General features: G+C 40.6%; 1 protein-coding gene and 1 pseudogene across 4 annotated transcripts in view; both read right to left on the minus strand.

The window, feature by feature from the left end:
- agap1 (ArfGAP with GTPase domain, ankyrin repeat and PH domain 1) overlaps nt 1-14,267 on the minus strand; it is a 91,658-nt gene extending 77,391 nt beyond the window's left edge. The window contains exons 1-4 of one of the 3 annotated variants that reach the window (XM_088407373.1): nt 14,167-14,267; nt 13,856-14,045; nt 13,424-13,547; nt 13,139-13,347 (exon numbers count right to left, since the gene is read on the minus strand). In XM_088407373.1, coding sequence (XP_088263499.1) covers nt 13,139-13,347; nt 13,424-13,547; nt 13,856-14,045; nt 14,167-14,181 — 538 coding nt within the window. In that variant the 5' untranslated portion in view covers nt 14,182-14,267. Of the gene's footprint in view, nt 1-2,531; nt 3,694-13,138; nt 13,348-13,423; nt 13,548-13,855; nt 14,046-14,166 lie in introns of those variants that run through there. The other 2 variants (XM_088407370.1, XM_088407371.1) reach the window with 2 other exon arrangements.
- A 5,018-nt stretch (nt 14,268-19,285) lies between these two features.
- Nucleotides 19,286-25,234, minus strand: LOC148426970 (ras-related protein O-RAL-like; annotated as a pseudogene). Its single transcript, XR_015864259.1, has 5 exons — nt 25,091-25,234; nt 23,306-23,451; nt 23,012-23,220; nt 21,856-22,025; nt 19,286-19,784 (listed from the first exon to the last, which is right to left on the minus strand). The product of XR_015864259.1 is annotated as a ras-related protein O-RAL-like (transcript).
- Nucleotides 25,235-26,814: the final 1,580 nt, after the last annotated feature.

Genomic DNA, 26,814 nt, shown 5'->3' on the forward strand with positions numbered 1-26,814 from the left:
TCACATGAGCAAGCCAATCACAGCAACAGGGGTCCTCATTACTCTTTATAATGCTTTCAATAAGGACGTGAAATAAAGTGTTAAATCTAAGTGCATGTTAAAACTATTAGTCATTTCAACCCAAACACACACACACACACACACACACACAACGATGAACGAAGACGCAAACTTTGAACAAAAAAGAGCATTTAAAACGGTCATTGTATTACATATGAAAATGAGCAAATGTTATTTTAAATAAACTTTTAAAATGAACTTTCAAATTTGTACAGCCTGTTTTTTCCAGCTGCTCCACCTGAATCAACATTTATGACATGCAATTCTACAAAGCACCGATTTGTCAATCTGTTCATAAGATAAAGCATTTTTTTCTAGCAAATTAATTTAATGCTGAATTGCTAATACACTACAAACGCGAGAAAAACTCAAATGAATACAATTCAAATTCACAAGAAATCAAGCACATGTGAGAACATGAGACAACACAGATCGGAGTGTAATTTGACCTACAAGATGAAATGTGAAATCCACGAGTGAAAGCAATTCATGTTTTAGGTCTCAAAATGAATAATGGATTTTATTCATTTATTGCTTTCAAATGAGCAAATATGTGCTTTGTGGTCGACTTGTGCACTGTCGAGAAGAAGCTAGGATAGGCATCTTTGAATCAGAACAGGTTTTATCGGTGAATGGAAACAACCAAATCGATATCCTTTTACCAGAGAAAACTAGGAAAAATTGGATTGAGACTGCAGGTCCAAAACCTCAATTCTTATCTAAGACCTAAAGTATATATATTTTTTCTACACATTTCGGCTGGCCGGGCTGACAGCCCCTTACGGGGAGTCTGTCTGTCCGTTCGTCCAGACAGAGAGACACACCCTCATGGGAGTCAGTCTGTCTGTCCGTCCAGACTGTTACAAAGAAATGGTTTGCTTTATTCAACCATAGCCCTATTGCGCTAGCCTTCTGTTGGGCGCGAGTGCGAAGTAAACAAGAGGAATGCGGAAGCTATGAAGCTCATGATGGTCAAACGCGCCGCAGCAAAGAGGGAAGTAAAATATTGATTTTGTTAGTTATTAAATCGTACATAGCAAAAATTCCAATCACCGTATTTCTCTGTGAAAAAGTCGAGATTTTTTCCCCCTCATTTTCAACCCCTTTATTAAGGGGGTGGACTTATAACCGCAAAACTCAAAACAGACCATTTTTTTTCCACATATCTGTGTTTGAATAAAATTAATTCGAACGTGAAATGAGTAAAACCTACGTCTCGACAAGTCTTAAAATGACTATATATGTACTGTACCTCTAATACGATATGTATGCACGCATCCGTTTTAAAGCATTTGCACAGAACATCGCAAACATGCACTTTCGTCAAGTGTTACGTAATTCTTGCGAACAATGAGGGTACGTGGATAGTTTTTTCATCAGACTTTGGACGTATTATGAAAAGGAAAAGGCGGCTTGACATGACTCCCTCAGCCCGTAGATGTGTACTTGAACAAGCCAGCATGGATGTTGCAGATTGGGAAGGAGAAACAGCAAAGGGCCACCTTCCACGCTCTGATCTCACAGCTGTTTTCGCTTGGGTAAAGAACGCTTGGGATAATATCCCAAGTAAGATGGTCAGTAATGGATCAGTAATTGGATGGGTCCAAAGATGACTACCCATGGAAGGGGATGTTTGAACAATTGACAAGGAAATAGGAGAGGACCGGCGGGTGTTAAATGGCAGGAGCTATTTGGCTTGTCACATAATGATATGCACAATATTAGCTGTAGCTAATGTCAATTTTATGTTTGTTAGTTTTACGGTGTAAACTGTTGGTGAAAATGGTGGATGAGGTACGTAAAGAAGAAATACAAAACCAGAGTAAGCATGAGTGCATCATGTGGCTTGTTTTTGGACAACCAGGTATATTAATAAATCAAAGAAATGTATCGAAAACTGGAAGAAATACTGTACATATCCAATATAAAATTACAATGGAGGGAAGAATTCACCAGTTTTGATTTCCTACTATATTACAGTCTTGTTCGAGCAAGTGCGTGAGCGAGTGCTGGTGTCTCATTTCTCATTCTCATACACCAACAATGTTCCCCTTTCGTATCCTAAGTTTCCCTTTGTAACAAGGTACAGCATTTTTCGAAGAGGCGTTTCATAACTTGAATATTTCGGAACAAAAGAGATGTTCGTAGGGAGAGGTAGTACTGTACACAAGTCTCTGAAGGGATATTCCTCTTTTCTTCTGACCTAATTTTTGGCCTCACTGCTATTTCAACTCATTTCCACTCCTGGCTGGAAAATATCATCTTGGCAGTCACTTCATCCACAAAGACAGCCCTCTTACAATTTAGCAGCCTTTGTTTGCACTTGGGACATGAACTACATTTAGCCAAGTAATGAATAGACAAACAGTGGCCGTCTCTACCAAACAACACCCTGCCGTCCTAAACAAATAGACATTAATCCTCCAAGTACACACACACACACACGCACGCACACACAGATGCTGTTTTACCTCCTGTGCTTCCATTCACACTCTCAGTGCTGGACTGCAAAGAGGTGTTCCTGTGACGGATTGTGCTGGGGCTTCCCACTGGTGTCAAGGTGCCAGTACCATAACTGCGGGTGAAGATGCCGCTGAAGAAACGTGCAAGCCTTCTCTCGCTTCGTCCTTCACCTCTCCGAAGCGCTGTTCGGTCCTTGTGTGCAGCCAGAACCTGTAGATCACTATTGTCCAGCGTGCGGTTCTTACAGCTGTGTGCACGCTCCCAGCGGCTTAGTTCAAACACAGGGTCTGTCTTGCTCAGGATAGCACCGACCTCCAGTGTCCTACTCTTCTCTATAGTACCCAGGCGAGGGCTGGTAGTGGGGCTTTGGAGCACAGCATCCACTTGGGTGATCTTTGGACCTCCAAACGCTAGATTGCTGTCTCCGCAAGCTGAATTGAAGTGATGTCGATCCTTCATCAGCGCTTGCAAACGTAGCCGCTCACTACCTGTCCAGTGCCGAAAACTGAAGCTGCGTCGCAGGTGGCTAGCAGGCTCCTGCTGAGGCAGCGCCTTCTTTGTTGAAACCGTGCCGTTTAAAGGTGCCATTCCGTTTAAGTGCGCCACTGTTCCACCGTGGGCTAATGACTCAGGGCCCTTCTCCAAACTCTTTGACTTGAACAGTCTCTTCATCTTCATCACGCCACTGCTAACCACAGTTCTAGGAGAGTCTGTTGTAGTATAAACATTCTCCTCAAGTCTGTGAGAAGTTGCAGATTCCTGTGAATTAATGAATGTGGCGTTCTTCTTTGTCATTTGGACCTGCTGCTTGCGTACCAGTTTAAGTCGCCCCAGCTCCAGCTGGCCAGTGCTATACGTCCTGAAGTTCCTCATGTGGCTTTGCAATGACATATCATCTGATTCGTCCTCCACTTCCTGCACTTGTTCGAGCAGACCGCTGCGCTTGCCCTCCAGGGAAGGTTGCTGCCTGAAGGCCCCAATATTTGGCTTTTCCGGTGTGCTATCTACATCCTCCAACGTCTCTTTTTTCACCAGCGTGAGCGAGATGTGGTACACCGTTTTTCTCTGAGCAACCCTTCTCTCCATCTCATCAGAACAGGTCCCATCCAGAAGGAACATGGCTGATATTACAAGACTTGCCTTGGAAAGTTAGCATATCATCTAAAAAGAGTCCCCATAAAAATACAGTGCGTAACTATCTTGCAGGCAGCAGATGTCTCACCGTCTATGTCGACATTTCTCAACATGTTAAACTAGTTGAACAGCACCAGTGATGAAAACTACAATACAATGACTGACTTCCCCGTCATGCTGAGGCGCAAAAAGCTGAGAGGAAATACATTCCAACATCATCCCCACAGATTTCAGTTGGCCGTGCAAAATCTGTCCCCGAAAAAGAAGAGGAAAAACAAAAACAGCGTGCAGGTGTCACTTCTCCCTTCATTCACTGCGTCTCCCGCTGTCAATGCCGCACGATTCCAAAACCGGAAGCTCAATTAAATAAAAAAAACCCTGCTGCGCGACCTGAACAGCGCCTTTCACTTCCACTCTTGCCGTGGTTCTTATTTAAATCGGCTTTATCTAAAGACGAAAGACGTCGTCAACACTTCACAACAGCCTGGATGCCGCCGCCTCCATTACACTCTCATCCAGCTCACTCAAGCACGCGCACACAGGCGCAAGCAACGGCACGTATAAAACATGGGACGGATTTCACAAAGCAGCGTTGCCAGCCTAGCCGCAATCTCCCAGAAAACACAACTCAATTTGATAAGACGGATTGCCGCGTACGTCACTGTTTCCTCAGCAAGCATTTTCTCCCTACTGAATTGCTCTCTGTAAAATTCTAAGAACTCCATATCGGATTTTACTTTGTACCAGAAAGGGGCAGGCTCTGCTCTCCCTGCTGTCAGTTAACTTTGTCAATAAAGCCGCCGGCAGCCACGCCAAGCAGCGGCTCATTGATGATCACATTTGCTTCTGCTTCACTATAAACATTTTACTGGTGTAAGGATACTGACTTGTATGGAATGCATAGCTCTGTCAAGGAGGAGGTGGAAACCCAAACCGGTAATCCAGGAGACATGATCAAATTTAACCACTTTCTTTTACAACCTTGCTCGTTTTGCAAAAAGTTCTGCAAATAGTTTACAAGTGATAGAACATTGTGATTTTCTCGGAATTTTACAAACAATGTACGTATATGACATTTACATTACATATTACACTTGATTTACATATTTGCTACAGCTGTTGTTTAAATAGTGTGAGAAACCATTAATACGATTGAAGTCTTCACATAAACTAGTAGTCCTTCATATTACTCAGTACTAAAGAAGTAATAGCTCTCAGTTTCAAAAAGGTCGGTGACCCCAGTCACAACAATTAAGTACTATGCAGTAGGTTGCATTAGACTTATCCAGGTGGACCCAAAGCGGGTCCTTGGAGCAGGTGTCTCATCTCACTCGCTGTGAGGTTGTCTATGGTGAATGTCACCATGCCAAAATCAGTCAAGCTGCTGTGTTCAATCCACAAGGTCACTATCAAGGTCTAACTTGCATAACTTCAAATTTAGATTCCGTGAACATGGTAAGGCCAACATGAAGTGAAGCCTCCTCCCCAGTTCATTAATTCACCCTTTTAATGTTCATCTCATGTTATACTGACACGCTAACACCTGAAAGGCTGCACCAGCAGGAGGTACATCATCGGCCTCCCCCCATACTGCCACACCCCCTGGAGACAGTAAAAATGGGTCAGTCAGTCAGCGTTGGGAAGGAGGGGGAGGGTAGGTTGAAAAAACTAATGTTGCCGGGAAGAAGCTCATCAACACCGGTGCCATCAAAACAAAACAAATAATAATGTAGGCGTCACATTTTCACAATGGCACCCAGTTCACATCTAGGCAAACCACGATGGAAGCCATCCGGATGCTTTGGGTGTTAGCTGCTCCAAGACAATTTTTATCAAACACGGCTGATTTGCGGTTACATTAACACACAACCAGATGCTCGCCTGCGCTCACACAAGGCAGCCCATCAGTCCAAAACCAGAGAGCAACATGGTCAGAGATTTCGTAAGCTCCGAGAGCAAAAGTCCACAAATACAACAAATACATTAGTGATGTGCCTGACCTAGTTCTAGTGGCCCACATCTTTCATCAGCTCACCAGCAGAACCCCCCGCAGATATTGCCGCTTTGAATCCTTCGCACAGCTTGTAGGTTATTGTTAATCTCTTTTCAGACACTTTAAATTCAATCTCCCAACAAAGATGAGGCATCTACTATTTTCATTAGTGAACTCTACATTCTGAGAGAAATTCATATTCAGTTGGTATGCTTTGTTGTCACCCAGAAACAAGTTAGTTTGCAAAGTTTTACACACATTACCACATTAAATTGGAAAATTTAGCAATCACCTGCACATATACAAGTACAACGGTATCAATTGATATTTATTGAGCTTCACTTGGTGGGTTAAAAGCAACATGTTTAAATGCTCTTAAACCCCAGGCTTTTCCTGCAGCAAACACAAGTAACTGCTGCCACCTGCTGAGCATCATCCAGTCATGCACTTTGTCGGGGCTTAGTATGAACCCCACCAAAACTTCAACAATCCATTCTTCAAACAGTATACTCTCACTCGCATAGTGCTGAAGCTTGTTCTAGCCATCTTCGAGAAAGCGATGTGGTACACTCCAAAATGGCCGGGCTCAGCCAATTGCAGGGCACAAACTGACAAATAACAATCCACATGGACAATGCTTTAATGAAATTTGGGTTAGTGGTCAGGTCACCTAAAACAACTATATCAACAGATGCTGGGGTAGCAAGCATGTCGAGGTCAACTACTGCCACGAGATGTCATTGCTGAGTATAAATAAATGCTTACTAAAAATAAATGGTGAATTACAGTTCAAAGTAAATACATGTTGGACCAGTGCACAGAGACCAGACTGAAAAGGAAAAGGGAAAAAAATGGCAGTCAGACTTGGAGCCACAGACTGCAATGTGGCACGTTCGAAGTGTGACCATAATCTTATGCAGATCAATAAACCAATATAAATGAACTCAAATTGTCACAAGAAAACCAACAAGCAAACAAAAAAAGATTATGTATGAAATGGTTCAGTTTCAAACAGAGGAAGATTGAGAACACTTGAGCATGACTGAACAAATGTGCAGGTTCTAAACTTAGAGACACTACCCACTTAGAGGTACGATTGATTCCATCTGTATGACATTGTCTTCTCGCAAGTCTTGTGTTTCAGGGGAAATCTAATCTTTACACACTTTTCAGACTTCTCTTCCTCCATAATGCTTTGTTGTTGGAGGCGTGGCTCCAGGAATCAGATTTCAGATCATTCCCTATCCACAATACAGTGCACTTAACAGTGAGTTGGCTATTTTGTTGTGTGCTTGAAATGTGATGTGAGATTCTTCAAAACAAAAGATATCCCCAATGAGTAAATTCAGGTTACTGTTGAAATTAACGACACGGAAACTAACACCTGCAATTTCAAATAAACAGCTACAACTCAAACAATAATAAAATAGTAAAAATGAATAGTAATACACTAATGTTAATCCTATATGCATAAGAATTTGGACCACGGCGGACTGTGCGACTCAAATCACTTTTTTTCGCTGGGTACCCGCTTGCCAACCTCACAGGAAGATGCAGGAGCATTGTTACGCCGAGGACAGGAAGTCTATTTTTACACCTGCATGTGATCCGTGTGGGACTTGCCTCTGCTATTGTTTGGGTCAGTGTCCGGCGCTTCCCTACACGGGGGGAGTATTTGGAGAGCAGGGAAGCCAGCGGCCTCGGTAAGGCGCAGCTGCCAAAATGACGCAAACTCATACGACCTCCAGAGCTTTCATCTGGAAGGCTAAAGTCAGCTCATCTAGTGACCTACCTGTGAGTGGCCTCCAACCTCTGAGCTCATGTGTGTAGGTACCCATTCGAAATGGGGTGTTCATGTCCAGTACCCACTAATTTGCCCCCTTTGAGGTAACACCAGGGGTGTAAAAGCTATGGTCTGTAAATGGAGAGTGAACAACACCTGAGACTCACAGCCTGAAGTCTTTTGAGTTGAAAGCAATCACCACACATCTACAATACTATACTGATTGTGCCAAACGCAACAGCTGTCTGAAAGTGTATTTCAGACAAGGCAATGTCCTGCTTGGCACAGTTATGGATAGGCAAAGGATTAGAAAACTCTTGAAAGAAAGAGAAGCTGTTGTACGTATAATTCTTGATAAATAAAATACAACAGCCAGACATTTAATGCGACTAAAGAATAAGGATAACTTCAAAGACCTATGGAGAATCACAAATGCCGATTCTGCAAAAAGGACCAACAACTGTGACCATTTCAGATAAACAAATGAATAAATAAATGATTTTAATGATTACTTTCTAAATATCGATCCCCAATTAGCTTAAAAAATAATTGTGTGTGAGAGCATTGTGAGCGGAGGCCGCCAGGGTTCAGCACTGGTGCCAAAGCTCTTCCTTTTATGTATCAATGACCTATATTATTTTGCATCTTAAAAACTAACATTTGTTCAATTTGTGGATGATACCACAATCATATACCCGGGTGAAAATCTTGAAAAACCCATGACCGAGGAAATAAATGAGAGGCGTAAGCTACAAAATTGGTTTGCAAGAAACACTAAAAACCAAGATCCTGTTCTTTGGGAAACATGATATAAACATAATCTGTAGATTCTTATAAAGCTTTCTGAAGATTTGTGTTTTATTTTCATATTTTTTAGTTGTGATTCCTCACAAATATTACCTATAAAATCCTAAATGGAAAAAAAAATGCTGCAACCTGATTTTAACGTATATTTTGCTCCATGGGAATAATATTTGAACGAGCAAATGAAAAATGCATGTAGCATGATGAGAACACGGATTCTATTGTATTTGTAAAACATTGTATTTAATTTGGAAAGCAAGGAGCGGGTTATTTATACGTTTTTTGAACTTAAACCTACGCCTTTTGAGTAACAACTGTAACCTTGTTTTGTAAGTTATCTAATCGTTTTTAAAATTACGCTCAATTGAAAAAAAAAAAAAAGGTAGGGGGGTAATAAGAGGGGTGTCCAGACATGGTCCTTGTATGTTTTTGAGATTTTTTTCCCCGACACACCTGATTCAAATGATCGGGATCATAATCAGGCCAATGTGTTGAAAGTTATCTGACTGACTTAGCAAAAAGCCAAAAACCAAGCTCTTCTCCTTCAACGTGTAATTCTGTATACATTTGGTGTATGAGCAGGCTATTATAATTAGATATAGATCATTGCATAACAGTCTCTCCCCCTGTAATTTTTGTTAATACCACTATTGAAAAATAAATAGAAATGACACTAGTCAAGGTCCATCAACTTACTTTCTCGACTTCACACAATCTTAAGTAATGAACCCGTAAAATGGACATACATGTCAACAGTGAACTTATGGTGAGACATCATCATTATATTTACAGAAGACCAAAGGAGAGGAAAAAAAAAAAGAAAATGTCAGTCATGCTTTGACCCTCATGTTTCGAAAGAGGAGGAGGATTTGTGATCCCACTGAACACAAGGTTGAAGGGACAAAGACCGAAGACTCAGCAGGGTGTCTGAAACGACACAGGCTGGACTGAGAGGGACACAAGAAGCAAGTGCAATCTGTTTTTTGTGTCAGTATGTTGCTAAAACACTGACACCAACCGCACTGACAGTAAACACATTAAAATTCATAATCTCACTCCCACTTTTCAAACATTCACATCTTGTGTGTAGATTTGCTTGCTAATGGGCATCTAGCAAGCGGATTAATGAAAAGGAAAAGTGGTGGATTGCCCATATGGTGAATTCGCATTACGATCCCAACCGTGGAACGGATTGGGCTCGTAAACCGGGGGCCCACTGTACTTTATCGGAATTCCCCAAATATAAGACAGGCCTTTTTTTTTCCAAAAATAATAAAGGCCAAAAGTTTGTTAACTTAACTTTGGTACCTTTTAAAAAATTAAATATATTCTTTTTAATTTGATACCATTCCAGGAAGCTTGATCTGTCAGCCACATAAGACAAGTTTTGACGCACAGATGCGCATTTTTATATCAGCAGTATTCTTACAGTAATTACCGTAACAGGCAGACGTCAGTTGACTGTTAGCAGCCAGTCCCTGTTGAAGCGAACAGCAGCTCGTGTTAGCTGAGGTTGTGTCAGAGAAATCTCTAAAAGAAGACTAGGACAAGCCTAGCTGTTAAGCAGCAAAAAGAGTAACTCAGACCAGCCAAGATTGACTTTTCTATACCATGGATAGGTAAAAAGCTTGGACAAATGAACTCGTGCGTTCTCCAACAGTAATTCAACTGCCCAAGCACCCCTGCCTGCTTTTTATGAATTCAGCAAAGCATTGCACAGTACAAGACATAACAAAAAGAGCCAGTCGGGCGCCACCAACAGCAGGGCCAAGGTCCCAGCTCACACTTTCCTGCGTCAACAGCTTTATCTAAGGACTGGGGCGAGATGAACTCGGACTGCACACATGGATAGCAATGCACACTATTCTAGACAAGAAATAAGCACATAATGATAACAACCTAATATATGATTTCCTTCACAGGTTGTTACTGTATTAGTTTCAATAAAAGAAGCGGGCAGACTGAACCAATGTCCGAGTCCATCATTGTTTACACACAGAAATATGACTAAAAGGAGAAAGTTATGTCTCCAGCTTGTTCAATTAAGAGTGCACCGGTTAGAGAAATGTAATCCATTTGACCCATTTATTTATTCCAGTCTTTTGGCACACAATCACAAACTTTGTGAAATGTAGATGCTGCTTAACTTCGGGTATTTATGGTAAAATACCACTGACTGCTCACAATGTGTGGAAATTTGAAACATGCTTCACGCACAACAAATTTATAACTTACTGATATGAACAAAGCAAAAGATTGGGTTTATTCTGTTTTGCTATAGTTTTTAGATTGTTGCCAAAGAGTTGGTGAAGCTTTTCGCAGTAACATAGAAAATACAGTGGACCCCCAGGTTACAGCGTCCCTGGCTTACATTTTTTTCATGTTGCAAAGTGGGATACTGAGTATTTTCCTCCCCTCTTTAAGGTATTTTCCCTGCTTTGTGACAAAAACAGCTGTCATGACCCTGGGGGGTTGGCTGTATTTGAGTTGTTCTGTCTTCATCTGCAGGCATTTTTAGGTAATTGCACTTATTTTCCGTTGCCGCCAATGCCTTCATGCAATGCATCACTCTATAATGCTAGTCTGCTATTGGTTGGAGTCCCCTCACGGAGATGCTGGTCTGCTATTGGTCGGCCTCACTTGTTTCAAAATCGCGGAATGGTAAAGCTTTGTTCTATCGTGAATGGTTACAAAACCATATTTATAGTGCATTTTATTGCTTAATTCCGACTTGAATGGGTTAGCCATGGCTCCCAAGATTGCTAGTGATGTTAAAGAGAGAAATAAGTAGATGATTTATATGGAAATGAAGCTGGAGATAATCAAGAAATATGAAGCTAGCCTAGCCTAGGCTACCCTTACTAGGGAATATGGGCATAACAAGCGCCACGCAAAAGGAAATAAATCCTTTCAATATTTTTTATTCATAATGTTTTCTGATTGTATACATGTATATTATATATACGTAGCACTTACTATACTATTTTGGTAGCAATTTTTAATATGTATGCACAATTTTGATGTTTTTACCTAGGGTTCTAAACGCATTAGCTATTTAACATAGGTTTGGATTGCCCGCCATACGATGAATTCACCTTACGAGCCCAACTGCAGAACGGATTAATCTTGTAACACGGGGCCCCACCATACCAGAATTTGACCCCAAAATAAAGGGTGCGGTTTATACACATATGCATCTTATAGTTGGGGAGTTACGGTATTATATGTATGACAGTTGGCTGTACTTTTATGTTATCTTGTTACCTTTAGGTGTGATTGAAAAAAAAAATAAAAATAAGTGAAACCAACTCATTGTTTTCTGTGCCAGGGCATATTAGCACCATATATGATTACAGATCGATTTCATGGACCTTAACAATTATTACCCCTGTCCTTTTAATCCAGGAATCACTTTCTTGTCTGGCAAATGTTTTATTCCTTGTTTGTTTGTGTAAACATTTATTTGGATTCTTACTGTTGTTGTGCCCATGATTCTTTCAAATCTTGAAACTTTAAAATCCAACCAATCACTCCACCAAGCAAAACGGAAAAATAAGTAACCAATTGCAATCAACATAGTACCACAGCCATGGCAATAGAACCACTGTGCCTCGATGAGCATGAGAATCATCACATCGGTATTCCATCAAGCACTCACTTAGCTTTATGCACAAAGAAGAGGGCCTGCAGGGCACCAGATGATGATGCGCAGAAAATACACAAGCACTTAACTGAGGGGAATTGAATGTCTACGCTTGGCCCTAATCTGCATGGGGGTGGGGTTTAGGCAGGCATTATGGACAAAAGATGCAGAGATTTCCGCCGCTGCATTACGTAAGCGACGGCTTCACTTGAACACTTATACTAACAAATGTGCAAATGTGAAAAGTACAATTGCAATCCCCCTTCCTTTAACTGAGAAAGTTGAAATCAAGTGATGCTCTTCTGCTGCTTTGGCGTTTTGGAACTTGCTGAATGAGCCACTCTACAGGCGCCAATATTCACTCAAAAAGCATGGATGAAAATGAATGAAGCCGTACTTAACACCATCTGATGGCCGCTGTGCAGAAACCAGGACAGCCAATCGGGACAGGAATGAGACTCACTGGAAATTTGCATGTTGGTACAAACAACCGCAGCAGGATGTGCAGACTATAGGAGTTCTACAGGAACGGTCAGAGTCAGGATGAATGTTCTAACTCAGATTGTAAAAATTCTATCATAACGTTTACACCATGACAATAAAACAATGTAGATTTTTACAAATGACTGTAATTTGACAAGAACACAGCCTGGGGGTGCGTTGTCTTAAAGACACTGGCCTATGTGTTTCCACTGTGAATACGAGTATAATGAAATTGTATTGTAAAGGATGTTAAAAAGCAAGACAGGTCAAGGATTGTATATGTCCAAATTAGACGATGAAGCATGTGACCAACACCTGGCGACAAACAAAAATATTGGCCACGAATTGTATTGTACTGATGGAACTGTAAAAAAAAAAAAAAAAAAATCCAAAACAAGATTGGAACAGCTATCCATACCTACTGCCACCGTTGTGTATACTGTACAGTGGCCATTTGACATACCTGAATTGTGCATGACGTCCCTAATTGTAAGTCAATAACATCCCACGTGCAGTTTATCCATGGGTGGGTGGCTTCGGGGTTTAAAATTTTCCTCTAAATCCACTTTGCATTCCTTGCATCTTAAATTACTGTTCTTCACACAAAAACACCTACTATAGAGTTCTTTACCTTCGGAGCAGATACCACTCACTAGGTCCTAAATAACACAGCTGCCAGTGCCAAATCCCACAGTGACCAAATCCCACAGCGCAACACAATTTCAAAGAATTCTTAGACATCTCTTTGAAGTAGACGGAACGGATAGACTCCTACCTTCAATGGCGATGACATGCTCCCGGATCTGGTTCTGAAGCAACGGCTCGTCCACGCGCTCCAGCAGCTCGTAGATGGAGTAGATGTTTGGATGGACGGACTCAAACCTCTGGATTTCGGATCGGATGGCGGCCGAATTGACGAGGTGCTGCTGGTAATTCATTGCTGCAGGGGCTTTTTCCAGGAGGAACGGGACGTTTGCTGAAGAGCTGAACACACGAGCTGCTCAGCATCACACTAAAAATCGCATACACATGTTTTGCTATCCACCTCGATCGTACTCACAGCCACTGAGCAGTGCCGTAGTTACTGGCCGCTGCGGGCACTCGGTCCCCGGCGTCTCCCAGCTCCTGACTCGGGGGCGCTGACAGATGTGCAGCAGCAAGAGCAAGACGTCTCCATGTCTCGACTAGGCAGAAAAATGAAAGGAGAGGGAAAGTGTGGCCGATTTATGGGCTTCAAATGCAAGATTGCGGTGCCACGTCCGGTCATGAAGAATTTAGTACAACAAAATACAGTAGAGTATAACGGCCTTGCAGCTAGCAGGCTACCCCGGCTGCTAGCTGGACCCCGGCTAAAGCTAACTAGCTAGCCGTAGCTTCCCGGTTTAGATGGGTTTTCCAATAAAGTCGCTTTCAAGGACAGCAATCACAAGTCCCGTTAATATTATGCCGACACAAACATCTGGCTTAAGAACAGCTGGTTAATGGGTCCTACCCGGAGAGGTTCGTTCGTGTCTGCTCCCTCCCGATCCTTGTCTTGCTTGTCTCCGCCGCCCGACGATCAGACTCTGTAACTCGCTTGCAAAAAACACTCCGGCGGCCTTTAAAGCGATCAATTCGCCACGGTTGTTGGGTTGCGTTCGACCGCTGCCCCGTCCCGTGCACCGAGGTGCATCCCTGGCAGACTGGATCCACAGCACAAACGAAGGAGAAACAAGCGTTATTCCCCGCAATGTGTTTCCTGCTAGTGTTGCGCATTTCAAAATAAACCACCCAAACTATTTTAGATTTCAAAATACAACTCACTCTTATCAGACTCATGAGTCGTCTTTGTACAACTCCGACCAACGTTGTTACAGTAGTGCCTAAAGAGTCATTCCAACATCAGTCCTTAGACATTCTTGCTCAGACTACTGAACACCATGAACCGTTTCACAACGTCTCCCCTTACTGGAGACGAGGACACCAACTACAGCTTATCCACTTCCCTTAGAATTCGTGTGATACGTCACATCCTTTAAAACATTCGTAGAGGTGTTGTCGTATCACCAGAGGGGGTAAAAGCACTTAAGTAAAAGTGCAGATATTTGTGTTTAAACACAAACTGTATTTCCGAAATCCTTATTCAACTCATTTACCATGAGTCCAAGTACAAAAAGTATAAAGTGAATTGAACTAACGTAAAAAGTTTGATATTATTTTTACTGTTGACTGTTAGATCAACGTTTTTCAACCTTTTCTGAGCCAAAGCACACTTTTTTCCTTTGGAAAAATCTCAAGGCACACCACCTGCCGAAAACATTTACTCCGTAGCCTATATTAGAAAATACGAAGTCATTCCAATCAAAGTTTTATCAGCAAGGTTCAAATAAACGCTGGTTGTCACTCCTTTCACTCCTGTTGGGACAATGCCTCCCACAGCTTTTTGAAAAATGGCAGTGGGTATATGGATGGTAGCAATAAGATGAAATGGCATCCGAGCGGTTCATTACACACCTATCTACACAATCTAGTGGCATTTAGCAACTTTTCCACACACAACAAGCCGGTGCTGGGCCCACCCTGGGCTCATAGAACTGCCGTGACGTACGTAACCATCATCAAACGCAACCATCAAACATGATTTGCCTTCATAGCCTCGTCTGGTCATTTGCCACGTTTCCACAGCTTGCCCCCTTCAGGCAGAAATTACAAAAAGCAGATTCGGCTTTTGGTAATGGGTATTCACACATCTGTTGTAGTTTGGCTTAATGTACAAGATAATTCCATACCAACGTCTGAGGTGTAAGGGCAGTGAGTCTAAGGTTTTAACTCATTCAATGCCAGGGACGTATTTTCACGTTTTTTAAGAGTCTAGACATTGAATCCCAAATACTTAAGTATTACATCGATACTTAAGTGAATTGAGCACATCAATTTCCAGATACCTAAGTGAATTAAGCACATCAATTTCCAGATACTTAAGTATTAAATCAGTACTTAAGTATCTGGGATTAAATGTACGGACTCCTTAAGAATGTGAAAATACATCTCTGGCATTGAATGAGTTAAAGATCTTACACATCACACTCTGGTCATGGCCCCCGGTGGTATATCAAAGAAGAGTGCATGCTTGCCAAGGAAATTAATGTTGAATTTGACAATTTTCCTCGCAAAAATGTGGTTGCCTTTGTCATTAGTGACATTAGCAACTATTGGCACTGCTCAGACAGAGAGTTCTAAATGTACTTTTTTAAACATCAATAGTAGCCGTTGTGGCTGGCAATGAGCATTTCTACCATTGCTAGCTAGCATTAAAGCAGGCCTTCTCAAATAGTTGGGTGGGCTGCCTTGGAGGGTCACAAGGCGATGCCAGGGAAGGCGCAGATGACCCCAAGGAACAGGCTTAAAAGCTAAAATTTAGGCTAAAAAGTTAACGTTTGTTGAAAGTTTCTTTAAATTGCTTTGTAAGATAATGTTAGAAGAGTACAATTTTAGGTCTATGTTTATCTTTTTTTGTTGTTTTTATTTTTATAAATAATGATCGTATTTGCAGTCACAGCCTCAAGTGGATGTGGGGGGGCCTGAAAGGTTTTCACTCTTTTTTTTTTGGGGGGGGGTGCTTTGCCAAAAATAACTGAGAAGCACTGGATTAAGGAAAAGTACATATTTATTTTAATTTGTACTTAAATGCCTCTGGTTCCGATTCCAGTTCTTTGTTTTGGTTTCTGTTCCAAACTTTGTTATACTGAAACACACGCACACATTAAACACACACACACACACACACACACACACACACACACACACACACACACAAGGTTGGCATATGGTTACTTTCAATGTTTAGTCAATAAAGGATGACACGGAGCTGACAAAAATCCCCTAATGTCTAATGTGTGCAGACTGGTATTTGTTTTCCAATGTGCACAATGCCACGTTTCTTCCTCCCACCCTGTGTCATGTCGATATAAAATTTGTCGCGTTCTGGAATGAAGCATGTCTTTGTGAGTTTGTCTTGTGTGTGTGTTTTTTTTCTCTTCGTCCACAAACGCTCCCATTACAAATAAAGCTCGTGTCACAACAAACGTGTTTGATATGGAAACCTCCCAAAAATAAATACAGTTATCATGTTATATCTTCATTTCAAACTGTCCAATTAAATTCATCTCTTACTTCAAAATTCTTTAATATATATATATATATATATATATATATATATATATATATATATATATATATATATATATATATATATATATATATATATATATATATATATATATATATATATAAAACGACCATATTCTGTTTTCTTCATGTCATATTATATCTATTTGGCAACGCTCCTTCCAGTGATGTAGTTTTAGGTTAGAGTTTTTATCCAATCAGAATTCAGCTAACTTGTATCACCAAGCAGTATGAAATCTGCCTGAGGCCTTCACAATCAACCGTTGCGTGCGTCCGTGCACTGTTTGTGAACAGGCACATAGTTAATAGACAATTGGAATAGCCAATCGGATCATGAGGTGGCGACAGTGAGGCCAGCTAGAAAGCCTCACATTCAACGTGGCATGTACGCCTCTGTGATTGGATACTGAGCGTGGGAAGCAGCGCTATGCAGGTCAACTGAGCTTGGCTGTGACAATTCCTGTGTCCTATGCTTCTGTTGAGCGGTCATTCTCGGCCTTTCTTAAAGCAAATTAAAACATACGATAGAAAAGGATTTAGTGTTGGAACTGAAACTCACAGGCAAACTATACAAGCAAGTCAGTGAAGTCTTCTTGAGGAAAGAGAAGAATGGATTTTGTCTTGAAATAAGTGTTTTGGGAGACAGCCATTTTGGTGAGTGCAAGCATTTTATTTATGTATTTTTTTCATATGTTTTTGTAATTTTATTTTGTTTATGTTCAATCAATGATAAATAAATACATTGATGTTCTTCTTATATGAAACTGTCATTTGTAATTTAGCGTACAATCTTGATAAAGCTTGCCTGCTTTTGGTGGATTTCATAATATTCTGTGGACAGTTCATTTTGAATTCCGTTTTATTTTCGAGTTTTGACAGTATCACATATAGTGTTAAGTTTAAATTGCTGATGTGGGGTTATTGATGTTTAAATGCTCTGGAAAATAGCCCATGTTGTACACGATTAAGGTGATGCAATGCCCAGTAATGCGTACGTGTACTTCTATATATGCTTTCTCTGTTATTATGAGGGGTATTTATTCGAGTCGGACATCACTGAAGACGTAAGTGTGAAATGCACGAACCGCGACTGCATTTGACATTTTCTGAATTTATTAAAGATAGAAAATTAAGAAATCACATTTACTTATACATATTCACAACCTTTACCTAATACATTTCTGATCTACCTCTGGCCCATGGAGAATGTATTTACCTGGTTTTCTGTCAAATAAATACACTACACACAATCCTGTGTTGCCAGCACAAAATAAATGCAGGACACCTTGAAAGTCAGCTTCTGCCCAGTCCTTTTCTGAAGACCTTTCACATGTAAGACGAATGTGTTAACAACTACAGCAGAGAAACCAGCAACACTGTGCTCCCTGCTTTTTTTTAAAATAAACTCACAGCAATCCTAACCAGAATAAAAAGAAGACGTGTAGAAAGAAATGTTTCTGCCCTGATTTGAGCTGAGGGCCGTTCATGGGTGAAGCAAATGTGATAACCGCTACACTCAAGAAACCCATGGAGAATGTTTACCTGCTTTTCTGTCAAATGTAGCCATGCTATGCTGTGTCACCAGCATAAAATGAAGATATGAAGAAAGAAATTCTGGACATTTTTGTGCTTTGAGGCAAATGTGAAAACCACTACCCTACAGAAACGCATGAAGAATAGGTTTACCCGATTTTCTGTAAATACATGCAATCCTGTGTCGGCACCATAAAAAAATGTTGTGTGGAAAGAAATGTTTCTGCTTAGTTTTGAACTGGGGACCTGGGGAGAGTTTGTTTACCTGTTTTTTGTAAACTAAACAGACGCAATCGTGGGTTGCCAGCATAACAAGATGACGTGACGAAAGAAATATTTCTGCCCAGTTTTGAGCTGGGGACCTTTCACGTGTGAGGCGAATGTGATAACTACTGCACTACAGAAACCTAAGGAAAATATGTTTGCCTGTTTTTTTTGTAAAATAAATACGGGCAATCCTGTGTCACCAGCATAAAAAGGTGTATGGAAAGAAGCGCTTCTGCCCAATTTTGAGCTGGGGACCTTTTGCATGTGAGGCGAATGTGATAAACACTACACTACAGAAATCCTTGGACAGCATTTTCACCTGATTTTCTGTCAAATAAATACAAAGAATCCTGTGCCGCCAGCATACAATGAAGATATGTAGAAAGAAATGTTTCGGCCCAGTTTTGAGCCGAAGACCTTTCCTGTGTGAGGCGAATGTGATAACCACTACACAGCAGAAACAATTTGTTTATCTGTTTTTTGTAAAATAAATTGATGCAATCCTTTATCGCCGGCATAAAAAGAAGATGTGTCTAAAGAAATGCTCTGCTCAGTTTTGAGCTGGGGACCTTTTGAGTGCAAGGCGAATGTGATAACCATTACACTAAAGAAACCAATGGAGAATGCCCTTACCTCTTTTTCTTTAAAAGAGATACACACAATTCGAATATAACTAACAGATCAGATTAGGGTTTGTAACCCTCGAGAAAAAAAGAGAATGTAGCCTTTTGGTTCCAAATCAAAACACTTTACAGATGAGCGAACAAAAAGTTGACTGACTAGAAAGTTGGTGACTAGAATCAATGATTTCAGAAGAAAAAACACAGGGAAAATGAGTGTTGTGTAGCCATATGTCTGATGACCCATTAAACTGATAACATAATTCTGCCTCAAATTATTAAATTGTATTGATACGATCGAGTGGAATGCATCAGCTGAATGATGACACAATACAAAAAAACATGAGATTCTTTAATTATCAAACAATGGTTTTGCCGCGTTATAATGTCTATAGAATAGTGAACAAATTGATTCAGAAGTGATCTTTGTCATTTTTAGTAGCTAAACACTAAAGCGTGAGTAGAATGCAAAAAAAAAAATCATAATCAAAAGTGGGATGTGAAACTGAAGGGAACAGAAGTAAGCAAAAATCCACACACACGTGAATATACACTTTGGACTGTTTTGAATAACCCCAACTGTGATCTGTGCTCTGATGTGGAACACACACACTGCCGCTTCAGGTGACATGATTTCATCCTGAAATGGTAGTCTTCATTAAGAGGAGTTGTCTAGGTGATTGTCGGCCATCTCCAGCATGTGTTGACAGTGTGTTCTTCAGTGTGTTAAAGTATGCAACAGCGTCTTTTCTTCTTCTTTCTGCTTGGCCCATTTTTGTCCATGCTTTCAGCCATTTTCTTCATGCGTACTTCACGCATTAGGTCAAAAAACACCTGAAAGTAACACAAGATTATCAACGCATGCATAAGGTCCAGGTAAACATGAGTGCATTTTTGTCAAGAGTTGCAAAGAGAAGGAAGATATCCAGTAAATTAACATAGCGAGTTAATGGAAATTTTTGATGTACGACAAATCCCATTTTATTAATTAAATTTGGTCTTATTTTCATGTACGATGGGTGTAGATTATTAAATAAAGGCACACTTACTCAGTTTTTTTTTAGGGATGCTTGATACCACCTTTTTCAGATTAATAGTAGTAAAAGTACTCAACACTAAACTTTTGAGAAGTCATTCAAGATATTTATTGTCATATGTATAGTTGTACCACACAATGAAATTCTTATTCTGTTTACTTACCCGAGCAGCGGACTACATTCCACAATCGAGCAATAAATAAATAGCAATAAACAACAAACAGAGACAATAGTGCTAATAATGTATTGCAGAAAATCATGTAGTGCAAAATTTTTACTGCAAGATATTGTTTATGCATGCAGTAGGAGGCAGACTAGTTTGTGAGGGATTTGTTGAAAATCTGGATGGCTTGTGGGTCGAAGCTGTTTGCCAGTCTGGCAGTCCTGGCCCTCAGGCTCCTGTCGCGTCTGCCTGATGGCAGCATTTCAAACAGATCGTTTCGTGGGTGTGTCTTGTCCTTGATGATGTTGTGTGTTCTCCACTGAACCCCGGTGTGGTAACTGGTGTATGTCATTGATGCCGTGTACGAATAACACCAGTGTTTGATCAGCTAAGGCACATGTGGATGTCAAAGGCACGGCCCACATGTCAAAAAGGTTAGCCCCTTTCACACCAAACAATCCAGGAACTCTTGAGTTCCAGGTCACGGAGGTTCTGGGTCCGAAATCCCTTATCAACAGCCCACAAGTTTGGGTTCATACCAAGGGACAGCAGACGGTGTAGCTTATTCAAATTGTACTGATGATGTTGGGATGGGGGGGGGTTGCACTCCCCCTCCTGTCACTAAAAAGTTGTATGACAAGCAGGCTGATAAACTATAGAAGCTGCCACACACTTCATGAGAATTTAGCCTACATAGCGTTTTCTTTATTTGCAGCTCTGTTAGCTTGATACTAATAAATTCATATACGTTATCCGAGCTGCGCAATCTGTAAACTTGAGGAGGAAACTTCTCAGATTCCCGAAGAGTAAAATCGCGAGTCCTAATTCTACTGCCTACTAAATAGCGTTGTCATCTCCTCTTTATTTTTCCCCCTTTCACGTCACTCTCGCTTCACCGCCTCCACCTATCAATTTTCTCTTCCATTATTTAAAAATATTAAACTGGCCACAGTGAAAACAAACCTCGATCTCCCGTTTGCAAGCGTTAAGAAGGGATGGCAGCGTGCCACATTGAAAGTCGCCAGGTTTTGACAAACTATGCTTAATTTTAGCCTCCTAGTGTTTTTTTTGTTTTTGTTTTTCTTTTGATATCACACATCAAAAACATCAAAAAGCCAGAGTTGGGTCAAAATCTCCCTCAGGGGTTAAAGCATTTGTAGCTGCTATACATGCTGTCTTTCAGCAAAATGATGCATACGGAGATGGATGGAGCTGTTAATAGCCAGAGTTTGTGGTAACTTTAGACTGAAAACTGAGAAAAACATGGTATTGCTACAAATGGGAACTTGGTGAATTGAACAAGGGAATGAAACCCACTACCACAGCTAACACCCAACTATAGATTTGTGTTTTAAGTAAATGATCACTTCACAGATGTCATTTTTCTCACAGTGAGTCCCATTACTACTTGACTGGGCCATGTGCCTTCGACTGAATTGTCGTCACTGCATGCTGCCTATTAAAGCAACTTACTGCGGTTTCATCACTGAGCAGCGATTATGAGTGTATCCAACATGACTTTTGTGGTAAATATAAACATAAATAAATAAAGAGCAGGCGAGTGTTTGGATTTTTAAAAATTAGGCACCTATCTATTGGGTGCCGCCGCTTGGAACGTGACCAGTGGATAGCGGGGCCCATATAAGTGACCATTCAAAAAGCAACTCAGCATTTCTAATTGTAAAAATTCCAGGAATTTGCATACCTTATCCACGTTAGCTCTGGTCTTGGCTGAAGTTTCCACGTACTGAACACGCCACTCGTTAACTTTTTCCATCACCTCTTCAACGTGAACTTTTCGGCGGTCCTCCAGGTCTCCAGCCCACTAGCAGCATGGGAATGGTTTCCTCTTCTTTCACACGCAGAATCTGCTCCCTGCAAATTCCAGCCATTGAGCATGATTGTTTGAACTACAGGTGGAAAAAGTACTGACTCCATTACTCTAGTGCAAGTCCAGATACTCGTGTAAAGAAGGGGTGAGTAAAAGTAGAAGTACTGATTTAAGTTATGTATTATCTGAAAGTACAGACTTTAAAATATACGGAAGCGCAAAAGTAAAATTTTTCTGTCAATGTCATACAATAGACTATTTTGATCAGTCAAACTTCTTTGAAATTCAAAATATGCATCCTCTTTTCTCAATTTGCATCATTTTCATCCTGACGTGAAGGAAAAAAAAAATGTTGCATGTCATTTGTTATTTTTTTAACCAAGAGCCATCCAGCATTGTGTACTTTCATGCTGACAATAATGCTCATTACAATATGGCCTTCATCGTTTTGTCAACTACACAAATTGACTCACAAAAATAATTAATGATTAACTCATGACAGTAGATAAAAAGAATACCTGTATATACCTATATACCTGCACATGCATACATACGCATATATACACACAGTAACCAGCGACCCTCGTGAGGAGAATTGGCTAGAAAAAAATGGATGCACCCTTAGAAATATATTGGGATATATTTTAAATATAGTTATTTATAACTAATTGTGAGAGTGGGCTTGTAATCAACATTGGTGTAGATTCGCAGCCATGCACTCATGCTAATACACAAAATTTGACCCTAACCCTAACCCCCCGCCCCTTTTAATTCTTTTCACAAAACGTAGAATGACTTAACCCAGAGGTTACGCAATTACCAGTATGTATTAATATGAATATGATTATTATTAGGCTAACAGCATTTTTCAGATTAGGTTATTTTTAGGTAGTTGTTAAATTGAGTGCATTATATCCAAATAGTTTAATATAAGTGTGTGTCTTGCATGCCTGGCCATTCATTAAGGGTCAGATTAAACATTCAGGTCCCTCTTTTGTTGTGCACATATCGGGTGACAAGATGATCACACCTTAACTCTGTTGTGGCCATGAAGGACTCATATTCTGTGATTGAAAATACGAGCAGGAAGCCCTCTCCACTGCGAAAATAGTTGTCTCTGATCGCAGCGTAGTCCTCCTGGCCCGCTGTGTCCAGAATGTCGATTTGAACGTCCTCTCCATCTAGGACCACCTTCTTCCTGTAGCTGTCGGCCTTGGTTGGCTCATAATCTTCCACAAACTGCAAGCACCAAAATCATGGAGTGGATTTGGAAAACTAGGCTAGAAAACGAGGCAATTAGGGAACGCGAGAACGACAATCTCACCTCGTCATACATAAATTGTAAGGTGAGGGCAGATTTTCCAACACCCCCGCTGCCTACCATGATCACCTTATGGAGCGCCAGGGACGTCGGGTTCTTGTTTTTGCTTGAGGCCATGATGCCCCACAGTTATACCTGCACAGACCAACCTAACCAACACAGACCGTTATAGGGAATTGTTTAACATTATTTATTGAGCCAAGGTCCAATTTCAGGATGAGCCTCAAATACACGACAACATATATAAGCCCACCCCACTCCACAACATCTGAACCTTATTTCACTTATTGTAAACATGTCCAACTTGCATTAGAAATGATTAAGGAGAAAGACTGTTATCTCGTAATGCTTACTGACGGCCATTGGCGCTTCGTTAAGGCTTGAAGATTTCCATTCAATAAAGTCAAATTCAATCAAGGTTCAAGAGACTTTATTAGCACATACAGTACATGCCTATCCCGTCAGACCAAAAACATATATCAACTGTATGGATACATATGGTTTTTTTTTTACTTACTGCAAAGTAGGCTGTATTAACAAAATATTGGCATCGACATAATACACCCAATCTATTGCAGACTTTAACCCCTGGGGGAAATGTTGACCCAACAAAAAAAAACAAAAAAAACACCAGGAGGCTAAAATGTTATTCGTCAAAACATGAAGACTTTCAATAGGCCACGCTGCCGTCCCTTCTAAATGCTTGCAAACGGAAGGTTGAGAGCTACACCCTATAGGTGTCAACTTTAGCCCATGTCAGACTCACTTACTGCCATTTAAAATGTGAAATATGATCAATTTTGGACATATTAAAAACACGGTTTTATCATGCATTTCTCCCGATTTTTATTAATCCTTTTAATGGCAAATGGTGAACGGATTGCAATAGAAATTTTTGTGTTGACACGCCAAAACCATCGGGTGGCGCTAGAAGCCAACTTATGACATTTGCAAGTCTTTCAAAGACTTCATGATTGGCTTAGCCTGTGCATAGCCCACCCCCCCCTCCAAAAAAAACCCAAAAAATGTATAGATAGGGCTGATGCCACTGAACATTTTTAGAGGTTGAAAGTAAATATATATTTATATTTGACAATGTTATGACCCTTTCAAAGTCAGCCCAAGTTGGGTGATAATAAGGCCAGGCTAGTGAAAAATCTCCGGACATCCAGGGGTTAATCAAACAGGAATAGTAATTTAAAGGTAGTATGTGTAATTTTTCCCATGCGCCCGTGGGAGGTTTAGGGGCTTTTTGGTAAATGCCACAAAGCACAATCCTCCTCCGACTGTCCGTAGCTCTGACAGATATGGCGAACTCCGGAGGAGTGCCACCCCCCATGAAATATAATTTAAACATAACTTGACCAACAATTATATTTAAAACATACAGTTGGTCCTTAATAACACTTTTATTTGCCAGTTTTTTTTTAAAGTTACAATAATTTAAACTTTTCATTTTTAATGAAAAGCTGTCTATAGCTTGCATATTGTCACTTTAAAGTTTGCCAGTGAACTGACAGGCAACCAACCAGTTTCTACAAGCCAGCAAATACCGATACGCAGTTCCCGCCTTCAAAACAAATACTAACGCTGATTGGATTAAAACCATTCCCAGAACGCCCCCAAAAAGCACGATTGGCTCCTGCAGTGACGCTCACGTGACACGCTGGTACCGATAGCGCTTTCTCTCCCTCAGGGGGAAACAAGTTAAAACGAATGACTCCTTGTCAGCAAATCGGAGAACCATAGAGCGAACTAAAACAGTAAAGAAAACTTCAGAAAACTCACCTTCTACTACTTGCTTCACTTGTTTTCAAAGTTCTCTGCCATACAGCGTATCGATAGAAAATCAAGTTCGACTAGCAGCAGACTTTTGTGCCCCACCTTGTGTTGTGGCCAAAGCAGCCAAAGAAGATATAGTAACAAGAGGATTACCTCTGACAGCTAATAATGTCATCACAGGGGCGGAGACCGTTGGTTGTCAATGGATAAACATTCTGCAAATTTCACGCAGTCAAAATGTATTTATGATCATTTTACACACAAAGCAGTAATGTTCAAAAGAAATACGGATTTTCACGACTATTTCACTGCCTCACATTTCTGGGAAAGGTGCCCCCGAGTGATACATCATTTCATCGTCATCTTTGGAAAAGGACAGACACTCTAACAGGATGTGACGTCAAAGGACGGCCTTAACTTTAGTTTGTGATTCTTTTCTTTTTCTTTTTAGTTTGTGATTCTTTTCTTTTTCTCTCTGGAAAATTCCATTTTTGAATTTTATCATGGGAAAACGCGCAGATTCCAAATAGTTAAATTATTATCGATAAATATTCGTCTTTGTTTTTTTTTTAGACTGAAGACACGATTATTTACATGTTATATTAAATGAGAAATAATGTTCGGAATACTAAGAGTTTAATGCCAGGATGGTGACGTTTCAACTCATTCTTACCCAACTGAAATTAAGAAATGATGAGACTGAAGGCAGTACTGCCGTATCTTTCTCTGCAGTTTTACTAGGTCAACGCAGGAAGGCACTGTTTCACCACGTTATATTTCTGTAGTCTCTGTATTTCAACGAAAGAGGGCACTATTTCACAATTTGTTCACTTCTGATGAGTCAGTAATCACCGTTTGGTCAATAAACACCGTATAAATTCACTTATATCTATCCATCCATTCATCCATCCGTCCATCGATCATGCAATCCAATCATGCATTTTCTATAGCTGCTTAATCTCAGCCTTGACTGGTTCTCAGCCTATCGCAGGGCACACAGAAACAAGCATTCACTTCCACGACCACACACACCTTAGGGCTATTTGGAGAGTCCAGTACACCTACCATGCATCTTTTTGGAATGTGGAGACCGGAGAGCCCGGAGAAGACCTACGGGAGGACAGGGAGAACATGCAAACTCCACAAAGGAAGGCCAGGGGGAGCTGGAATTGAACCCAGAACCCTTGAACTGTGAAGCAGACGTGCTAACCAGTCTTCCACTGTTCCACCCCTCTTTGTTTGTTTTTAAACAGATTTACAATAAAATGTTAGGAGGGTCTCTCACTACAAGGCACAAGTGTGCTTGTATTTTGACTGCAGTGTAGCTGCTTTGAAGTTTTAACTGGTATGCGGTCTAAAACTGGAGACATGAGTTTGATTTGCCTTTGGCAACAGTAGCTTATTGTTTTACAGTTTAATTCGCCTGAAAAAATACAATACAAATACAATACAATTCAACCAGTTTAACTCATTTAATGCCAGGGATGTACTTTTACGTTTTTTCTTTTTTTTTAAAGAGTAGCCAATCCCAGAAATCCCAGGAAATTATATATCGATTTAATACTTAAGTGTATGGAAATTAACGTCCTTAATGTACTTAAGAATCTATTGTCCGGACTCCTACAAAACGCGAAGATTCGTCCGTGGCAATTGATGAGTGATTTTATTTTTAAAAATGTACTCATTTTGAAATTTGTCAAAACCCGTTTTGTGTCTACAAATGCTATCTA

The sequence above is a fragment of the Hippichthys cyanospilos genome, chromosome 2, assembly GCF_059441005.1.
Source record: "Hippichthys cyanospilos isolate Australia breed blue-spotted pipefish chromosome 2, RoL_Hcya_1.0, whole genome shotgun sequence".
In the NCBI taxonomy this organism is placed as follows: domain Eukaryota; kingdom Metazoa; phylum Chordata; class Actinopteri; order Syngnathiformes; family Syngnathidae; genus Hippichthys; species Hippichthys cyanospilos.